Source organism: Zeus faber, assembly GCF_960531495.2.
Source record: "Zeus faber genome assembly, chromosome: 8".
Taxonomy (NCBI): Eukaryota; Metazoa; Chordata; class Actinopteri; order Zeiformes; family Zeidae; genus Zeus; species Zeus faber.
Genome location: NC_137195.1, coordinates 21333349 through 21343235, shown reverse-complemented (window position 1 = coordinate 21343235; position 9887 = coordinate 21333349). Strand labels below are relative to the sequence as shown.

The following is a 9887-nucleotide window of genomic DNA, read 5'->3' as shown; positions in this document are numbered from 1 at the left end:
GGGGTTCTTTGTCTCTCTGTGGCCTCATCAGGTCAACCTTTATCTTCTGCTCGGGACGCAATCAACGTCCTTGGTCCCATCAGAGCCCATCACATCAGCGGCTCACCTACTGGCTGCCTCCTGCCTGCCTCCCAGTGGTTGATGTAGGAGCCCCGGCAGTGGGCATACTGCACCTCTGCCAAACCCCATTATGGTTACACCACGCACATGGGAATTTAGGACTGAGAGGATTGCAGGAGAAGGAAGGAAGGCCGGCTCTGTATACCTGAGAATAACTAACTGCCTCATCAACCTAACTCAGAATCCTCACAAGAGGCTGACAGATATCTGAGGGGCAGGTCAAGCCCTTATTGGTGCAGAGGTTAGAGATTCCACCGGTGTGGGCTCATGTTTGGGACCGGTCTGCAGGCCAATGCCGCACGGCACTGCTGCCTTGGGTGGTATAAAATCTGGGACTGAAGACCAGCTGGAACCTTCAGAGCAAGTTCACGTGGAGGCCAAGGTGCACCCACCCATCATCATCCCTACAGAGCAAAAGAGGCCACGATGAGCCGCAGCCCAGAGAGGATCTCATCCTACCGTCGACACTTTGAGAGCAGTGGGAGTTTATCCTTCCAAGTCAGGGTTTCCAGCCCCTCCCCAACCAGGGGAAATGGCCGCTATGCCTCAGTCGCTTCCTCCCGCAGCGCGGGAGCTGGCAACGCACGCATCCAGATGACGGGAAGAAGGACCGTCTCTGCCGCTCGAAAATCCCACTTTGCTGGAACCAGGTAGACTGCACAAACCACAAGCATAGCTGGCGCTTGCATATCCAATGTCAGAGATAATACAGTATGTTTTAAATGTGTTCTCAATACATTCAACTATTTTAACAGTGAGTGGAATGTATGTACCTTGTAGCTTCTAATAAGCAAGAAAGAATATAGAGGGGGAAATAATATTCTTTAATGGACATTGCTTTGAATATTTTCACAAGATTTATGAGCTATAGAAGCAAAGATACAGTGTTGCATTGCATTTTTTTTTTTGCATTTTACTTTTTGTTTCTTAACTTCATTTTTTTTGCAACTCTTTATCTTTACTTTATTTTTTCCTCTTTATTAAATATGATAACAAAGTAATAACCCATTCATAACCTTTTTTTATTGTTTCCCTCTTTCATTATTTTATGCATCGTTGTGGTAATTTATCCCTTTTTGTTTCAAATGCAAACCTATTTACATTTTCGATTTTCCTTAAACTAGCAGCTACCAAAAGCCAATCAACAAACCATGACAAATAACTACGATCATTATAAAATGGTATGGTCATTATAATCTAAAATAATTCAGCCTACTACCTGTATGTGAAAGGGAAATTTTTTATGTCCTCGTACTGTATGCCATTCATTACATAACAAAGACAACATTAAAAACAAATACACAAATTCCAATCAACAAATTCCAAAACAGTAGGTAACCTTCGATTATATGACTTCACATTGAGACGGTACAGTGTGAATCTCACATTACTGGGCCATTGGTCATTCCGCACACAAGCAAGCCTGACCTCTCTGGCTCTTGTCTCCTCCTAACAATTTGATTCTTATCACTCTCTGGGATAAAGTGGCATCCGTTGACTTAGTCGTTGCAGTGTGAGCGCGGGCACCGTGGCCTGCGTGGGGTTGGATGGAACGGCCGCCATGGATCTGGATGCAGCTGCTGCCGAGAACCAGGAATTCCTCAGCACTCGCACCAGCGAGAGACAGGAAATGATCGTCCTCAACGACAGGCTGGCCTTGTACATTGACAAGGTACGTGCCCCATTTGATCTCCTCCATCAGCAGAATTTAACAATATGTTGTCTGACGCTGCTTGAATGTGCCATAAAGTGTAGGCAAAAAAAACAGTCATTCCCACCTCTATAAACACATTGACAGAGAGCGTATTGAGGTTGTCTGCTTCATACATGCTGAAAAATATCACAGTGGGGACAGTGATATTTAGAGCTCCCTCCCTGCGTTTCACAGGTCAGATCGCTGGAGCAGCAGAACACGCTGCTGGAGACGGAGATAGAGGCCTACAAGAACCGTTTCCAGAAACCGGCAGGCCTGCGCCTCCTGTATGAGGAGCAGCTGAAGGAGCTGAGAAAGATTGCTGAACAGATGAGGGCTCAGCGGGTGAGGCGGAACAAGCCGGGTTAAAACGTCACTTCCAAATATATACATGTATTTTTTTTTCATTCATTTTTACATTTCAAATGATCAGCAGAGCGTAAAAGGCGGAATTCTTTGTTTCTGGCAAAGTTTACACTTGACTGAGCTCCGGGAGATTTACCCAAGCCCCGGTACAAGACATCAACTTGGTGTTTTCAAGGTTTCTTACCTGGTAACACGCCTATTTCTAGCGGGCAAATTGAGAGGTGCCTCAGTTGGTTAAGGTGCGCCGGAGTACAGCTGTCTTTTGCTATGACTTATGCATGGATTAGTCGGCTTGATTACACACACACACGCACGCACGCACGCACGCACACGCGTGCACACACACACACACACACACACACACACACACATTTTGCGTGTGCACACATTATGCAAACACACATGAACAAGTACGAGGGTATTATGCAAAAGAGGCTGATCACAATTTGCACACTTCCTTACCCACACCATTAAAAACATCTAATATGTCCGTGTTACTTGTGCTCTCTTGATTTCAGAACATCGCCTGTGCCGCTAAGGAGTCTACAGCTGCTCAATTGGAGGCGATGAAAATCAAGTACGAGGAGGCAGTGGAGCTGAGGAGGAAAGCCGAGATGGACATTGAGGCCTTCCGCCCCGTATGTCAAAAAGCATTAAGTTCAAAAGATAAATCCCCTATCGTCTGGAATTAATCCCAAAAGGACCTAATAGAAACACTTTTGCTCCCCTCAGGATGTTGACAAAGCCACTTCTTCACGCATCGCCTTGGAGAAGCACCTGGAACATCTGGAAGTGGAGATTGAATTTCTGAAAAGGGTTCATCAACAGGTGGGACCCAGTTGTGAAAAGATGGCTTCGGCTTTGATAAACACCCTTGTTTCCCATCACGCTGTATATTTCCCTTTATCCCAGGAAATCGAAGAGCTAATGAAACAGATACACGCAGCTCATCGCACGTCTCAGAGTGCTTTCGCACTGCCTGACCTGGCGGCTGCCTTAAAACAAATCCAAACCCAGTATGATGATATTGCCGCCAAAAACCTCCAGGTACAGTAGCCAAACTACGTCACATCAACATTTATCATAGAACAAATGATCAAACAAAAAATATGCACAGATTGTACAAGACGGTTTGTTCGTTCTTTATTTGTAAGGAAATGGATTCATGGTACAAAAACAAGTTTGAAGATCTAACGACAAAGAAAACAAGGCATGTGGACATGGTTTGCAGTATCAGAAAAGGGATAGCCGGTGCCAAAAAAGATGTGAGTGTAATAGAATGTACATATTTGAATAAAAGGATAGCCCATGATTTTAAGACATATATGGAAATGTCAAGTCAATCATCAATAATCCAGTGTAACCTCTCAAGATTCAAAACAAAGAACGAGACCTTGATGCCCTGAGTACCAAGAACGATGCTCTCCAGGCCCAGGTCCGGGAGAAGCAGGAAACGTACAAGAAGGAACTGGAAGCCTTGCAGGTAAAGATCAAGAGTATTCACAGTAAGAAGGAGCTAATAGGGCATAGCGGATTGTTTATGGCCACAAACGAACAAAACAGCTGAGCTTTGAGCGTGTCTGTGGTGGTGTGTGTCGACCTCCAGCTCAAACATTTCACCAGTATGCAGACACCCACCTCTGGTTTACATTCATAAAGTAATTTCTTCTCTTGTGTTATACCGCCTACTTCAGGAACACCATGTGCACGTACACACATACGCCAACCCATGAATCAACTGCATGCTTGCACATGGATATGCACAGGTAGATGTCTACACGAGACGAAAAACACAATAGACAACGTTACAGTCCCTTTGTGGCGCTATTTATACAACAGGCATGTATCGAAGCCCTGCAGCTTGAGTTGAAATCCACCAAGGAGAAAATTGCACTGCACCTGCGTAAGTACCAGGAACTCCTGAACATGAAGATGGCTCTAGAGATTGAGATCACAACTTACAGGTGAGGAGGCAACCAGCTGCTGTCAGGTGCATTGGTGAATTGCATAATGTGCAGTGGTTCCACTTTCAATATATTCTTTTTTTTAGAAAACTGATTGAGGGAGAGGACCTGCGGCTCTCTGGCATGATGCAAAGCATGTCTGTATTTAGCAGCAGCAGCGTGAGCGCCATTGGTGCCGGGATGAGCATAGGCATGGGTGGAAGAGGGGTGGGGGCTTCAGGTGAGAAGGGTGGAGGCATGGCTGGAAGCATGGCTGGTGGCGGAGGCGTGAGAGTCATGGCGAGTGGAGTGGCATGTGGTGGGGGTTTTGCAGGCACTGTAGGGGCAGGACTTGATAGCAATGCTGGTGGAATGGGAGGTAGAATGGGTCCTGCTGGTTCTGGTAAGGAGAGAGGCACAGTGGGTATGGCAGATGTAGCGGACCTAGGTGGAACTGGAGAAATGGGCGGTGGTGTTCATGGGGCTGGACATGGAGGCATCGGTGGAGTCTTGGGAAGCAGCGCTGCGGGTGCACGAGCAGCGTCTGGTGATAGAGGTGGAGTTGGCAAAGTGTCAGTTGGGGTTGGTACCAGTGATTCTGCCGGGATAGGGAAAGCTGGTTCTGCAGGATTAGGTGGCATCGCTGCTGGAAGCAGAAGTGGCAGCTCAGGAGAAGGGAAATGTGTAGGAGGAACGGGAGTTGGTCTCGTTCGAGATGTAGGCTCTGCCGGGACAGTCAACAGTGGAGTTGGTGCAGGGGTAGGTGGTAGCAAATCCACAGGCTACGGAGGAGCTAATACCAGAGCTAGTGGCGGTATGGAAGGCAGCGGAGGGATCGACGGTGGAATGAGGGGTGGTGGAAGATTGGTTGTAGATTTCCGAGATGGTGCTGGTTCAGGCCCCGCGGGAGTGGCTGCTGACGGAGGAAGGGGTGGGATTGCTGGAGGAATGCGGTATGGACCACATGGATATGACGCCACTATCAAGACCTACGCAGGTCAAGCTGTGGAGCTGACTGAGAGAAGGACAGTACTCATTAGGTAAAGGCTTCTTTTTCCAGGAAAATAACACAGCATAAATAATGTTTAAATGCAATCTCAATGCAATCATCAACAACAACTTACATTGATATTATAACCCCAACCATGTGATTTGCCTGCATCCATCGTGCCACAGGACCGTTAAAAATGAGGATGATGTGCTGGAGACAGACCACCAGGAGCAGACCTATACTATCAGCGGTGCAGCTGACGACTCTGAAGATGACCAAGCTTGATTTACCATTTGACCTTCTGTCCCCCTTAAACGGCAACGCCCCTCTGAGCTTCCCACTGACCACATCCCGTGTCTGGAGCATGACCTTTGCCTTTTGACCTGGACATGCGGACCATGAATGAGACCCTTGCAACCAAGTTTAAATCCTCAAAGTGGGCTCGAGTGTGTCCCACAGGAACATTGAATAGGTTACCTATACCTTTGTTTGGCGGCTTGCACTCCCCTTTTCCCTACGCAGTGCAAATAAAGCTATCAGCATTCAATAACATTGTCTGTCTGCTCTTTGAGATTTGATCACAGTCCACCCAGTGGAACACACTCCCTCTCCTGGCATTTTCACTTGCCAGGAGAGGGAGTTCGTGTTTGACCCAGAATGATGAGGAACTGAGTAGAGAGTGACGAAAGAGAATGCGGTGAAGGGGGGGGACAAGAAATGCGGAGAGCTAGGGAGTCACCTAGGGGTTGACTGGGATGCCTTGACACTTTCTAGAGGGTCCGGAGAAGCATCAGTCAGATCTTCTCCTGCAGCAAAGTGATGGCACACAGCCGTTTCCTGTCCTCATTCCATCCACTTCCACACCTTTTCCTCCAACCACTGATTGAGAGGGATTGGATCTCGCCAGCAGATGCCAAACATGCTCAGTATCCCAGGCAGAGGCAGGAGAGGCGGGACGGGTGACACCGGGGGGCTGAGCCAAGGCATGCAACACCAACACTACAAAGATGATAAGAAAAGGGGCCACTCTCAGATAGATATATGGAGGAAGCGATAAAAGTGGGGCATATATGACACTCAAATGTGCAATTAAAGAGAAAAATGTCCTTTTTAGGGATTTATTATGTGCTCAATGTTTATTTTGACAGTTTGGGGAAATGCAGCAGCTGTGTCTGCAAAATGAACATTTCATAAACAGCATTATTGTTCCTATTTTATTTTGAATAATACAAACTTAAATGTCAAATTTAGCTTGTACAAGATTTTGGATGACTTCTTTGAATGTGCCTTGCTATTGTGAACTACATATTTAGCACAGTAGTGTAAAAACATTTAAATGAACACTGTAGCTCAGATGAAGCCATTTAAATATATTTATCGATTGCTCTTATTTGTAGCTAAAATTAAATCACTTAATAAATTATGATAACAAACTCCCCATCCGTGATAAATTCCTGACACTGAAACAGTCATCGGTACAGACATTGTTAAATATAAACAGCCTACAGAGTTGTATCGTTTAGTGAAAGGGACGTCAATGGTTTTGTTGATCATTTCAATACAAATTGAAATAATCAATATTTTTTTCCTGCACATCAGTTCCACAAGCTCCCCTCCCGCCCGAGCACGCAGGCGCAATTATCCAAATGTGGAAATGTCAGTCTCTCTTTCGAATAATGAGGATCCGTCGGACGCTCCCTTGCTCCCTGCGTTTGGATCTCCCTTTGCTTCTCGTTAACGTGCGTCCGGCCTGAAGGCTGCGCGCCCAGGTCCGGCCACGGCCACGAAATCGGTGAAAGAAGGCCGCTCATCGATCTAATGGGACGGAATTCATTATCAACGCAATTAATAGACACACTGCGCGCGGCCGGGAGCTGTCCGCGGTGCTGGTCCGGACCGCGGGGGCGCGCACGCCGCAGCGAAGCCTTGCGAGACGACGAGAACGAGACCCAGGTTATACGCGATAGAAACAAATGTATCTACGGCACATTTCCATTGAGAAGCCTGTGTTGAATTTGAATTCAAAGGCTTTGTCTGGAATCAAAATGGCATTGCCTGTAATTCAGCATTCGTTTTGTTTTTTTTATAGAAATGCTCTGAAATAAATGATTGTAGGCCTACTCAGGGGATTTCCTTAAAATGGTGTGTGGCATTTTTTTTAAGTTCAGACCAAGTGGGGGTTAAGTTGAGAAAATGACGTCACATACATGGAAAAAAACATTGGTCAACAATTGGGTCAACTTCAATTTGTTATTTCTTAGGTGCCCTCGACTTGAAATTGAGGAATTAAGATGCGCATTTTAACTTGAGGCATGACTGGAGCCTAAACCTAAAAATATGTAGGTTTGATAAATTAAAGCAATTTTTTTTTTCAGTGTAGGCCCGCGTATAACAATATGATAAGATATGACTGAATAACACACCGATAAAGATAATATACGAGAAGATAAAATAGGACTTTATTAATCCCTTGGGGTAAATTAAGGCAAATAACACATGAGCTATGCGAAAAAAAATGATGGAACCTTTAAAAAAAAACCGCAAATGTCTAAGTAAAACAAGGGACCCCACATCTGTGTCGTTGTAATAAGCATAACTTTGACTTGGAAAGCTAAAGCCGTGTTTTCTTTCACTCGGGGGTTACAACTGGGATGTTTTGATCCCACTTTCCTGCGGGAGCACGGCGCGCAGCCGGTCGGGTCACTCACCTCCGTCCTATGAGAGAAATGCTGTTTTTTCTTTGCGGGGAAAGAAAGATCCCTTCCCTTCAACTGAGCGAGAAGGGCAAGAGTTGTGACTTCTTTGAAACCTGGTGGTGTTCTGTCACCCTGCATACGCCTAAATCCCAATTAGGGTCGGCTGACACGCTGCTCTATTCACGCGCAGTCCTTCCCGCATACATTTGCCTAGGAATGAACTCCCTCGAATGGATCTGGTGCTGGTACTAAAGATCCAATGGAGTGACAGCTTCTTTCCGGGGCAGTCGGGTGAAAAAAGGTATGAATTTATAAGGTACACCGAAACATATCAATTTAGACGACTTTACACGCCTTTATCCGTGTCCTGTCAAGCGGGGGGAACGCGCTTGAAAAGCCGCAGAGAACTTTGCAGAGACTTTGAATAGTGAAATGAGGAAGAAAGCATTGGGAATAAGGCCACGCATGAGCGGCGTTGAATCGGGTGCCATTTATTGGCCGAGTCTCTAATGCGATTTTGAATATTAGTCTAGGTTAAAATCCCAATCATGTCATCTGGTGGGAGTCTCATACAAGCACCATTAGCATTCAGACGCAGCAGCAATGAACCACCCGCCTCTCCTTAAAAAATAGAATAAGATAATATTAAATAGGCTATTTAAATAGGTCGATATCATTTTTAAATGGAAGGTTCCAAGACGAAATAAATAAGTAAACAAATAAAAAAATCATATAAATATATAACATGTAAAATTAAAAATATATATATCAAAATTCTTATGTATTTTCTTTGTTCTTGCATTTAAAAAAACGTAGGTATTCGTATAAAGAACAATAAATTACAATCTGAATTACAGGAATACAATGTGAGCATCTGAAGAAACGACTCTTGTTGCTCAGTGGGACAATTAAGGACTTGGCCCGTCGAAAAGAAATAAAAGAAAGAAAAAAAAGTTACGGGTCAGGATAAAAAATGTCTCTGTCTCTATTGAGCTTGGGAAATTCTTTTGAGGCCTTTTGAGTCGGAACCAGGCGAGAGGTGGTGGTGGAGGTGGTGGTGGAGGCGGTGGTGGACCCTTGGCTGGCGCCCCAAGTAGTGCGGAGTATGCCTGAATGGAGATCCCTCCCTGGTGGGGCACATTGGACAGGTTGCTCTTCTATATTCATGGCTCATTAAGGGCCTGACAAGTTAAGTCGGGGCCCTGCAGTTTGGATCATAAAACCCTAGTGCTGGAGGAGGAGGAGGAGGAGGGGCCCCCCAAAAGACCCGGTGCGCTCGGGCTCTTCTCCCATGAGTCTTTATTTAAGTTCATTAAAGAGATGGAAGTCCATCTGAGAGAATGGGACTTGAGGAATGCTTTCGATTGACTCCGCAACACTGTTCTCCAATAAAAGACCGGACCATGTAATTAATGTGGCCCCTAAAACAGTCAGGGACAATGCCGCCGGTCAGGCCATTTAATCTCATTTAATTTTCCATCCCATTTGGCCCGAACACAGCTTTCTGCTCTGACACCCAGCTTTTGACTTTTTCACTACGCTCTTAGGAGAAAAGTCACCCTTTAACTTTTATTTTTTTTTGGGGGGGGGGGGGGGGGGGGGTGGGAAGAGAAAGGAAACGTCTACCCGTTCCCTTTTTTGGAGCATAATTAATTTCACTGGAAGAACAGTGGGATTAAAAAAAAAATAATCAAAGAAAGAAATTCAGGACGGGAGCGAGACACGATAAAGTCTACTAGTGTGGGCGGTTTGGCGACGATTCCTTCTTCCTGGTGGATGGGAACCAGCCACGAATGGAAACACGTTAATAAATAACCGTGTGCACAGCCGGCATTAACGTGCGCCTATTGACGAGATTGTTCGCGTGTCGTGCACGCTCTTTGACTGGTGAAGCGGGGACAGAAGGAAGCAGTGGGTGAGTGGGTGAGTGGGTGCTTTTATTATGAGGAGGGAGACACACACAATGGCTTGGAGTCACTGGTCTCAATTTTTTTTTTCCCCCCCATTTCAAGTTCAGAGGACCTAAGAAATATATATTTTACAAATTTGGATTTTTAAATTGTATTTATTGTTTTATT

The 9887-nt window shown here is 45.5% G+C and overlaps 1 protein-coding gene across 1 annotated transcript; it reads left to right on the top strand.

Moving 5' to 3' along the window:
- Positions 1-546: 546 nt before the first annotated feature.
- LOC307233492 (desmin) lies at positions 547-5398 on the top strand (the record flags this gene model as incomplete). Its single annotated transcript, XM_080004828.1, has 12 exons — positions 547-770; positions 1633-1792; positions 2009-2158; positions 2698-2817; positions 2912-3007; positions 3092-3226; positions 3334-3444; positions 3552-3662; positions 4019-4143; positions 4230-4363; positions 5021-5162; positions 5299-5398. 12 exons carry the CDS (start codon positions 547-549, stop codon positions 5396-5398), a joined length of 1608 nt encoding a protein of 535 aa, XP_079860954.1.
- Positions 5399-9887: the final 4489 nt, after the last annotated feature.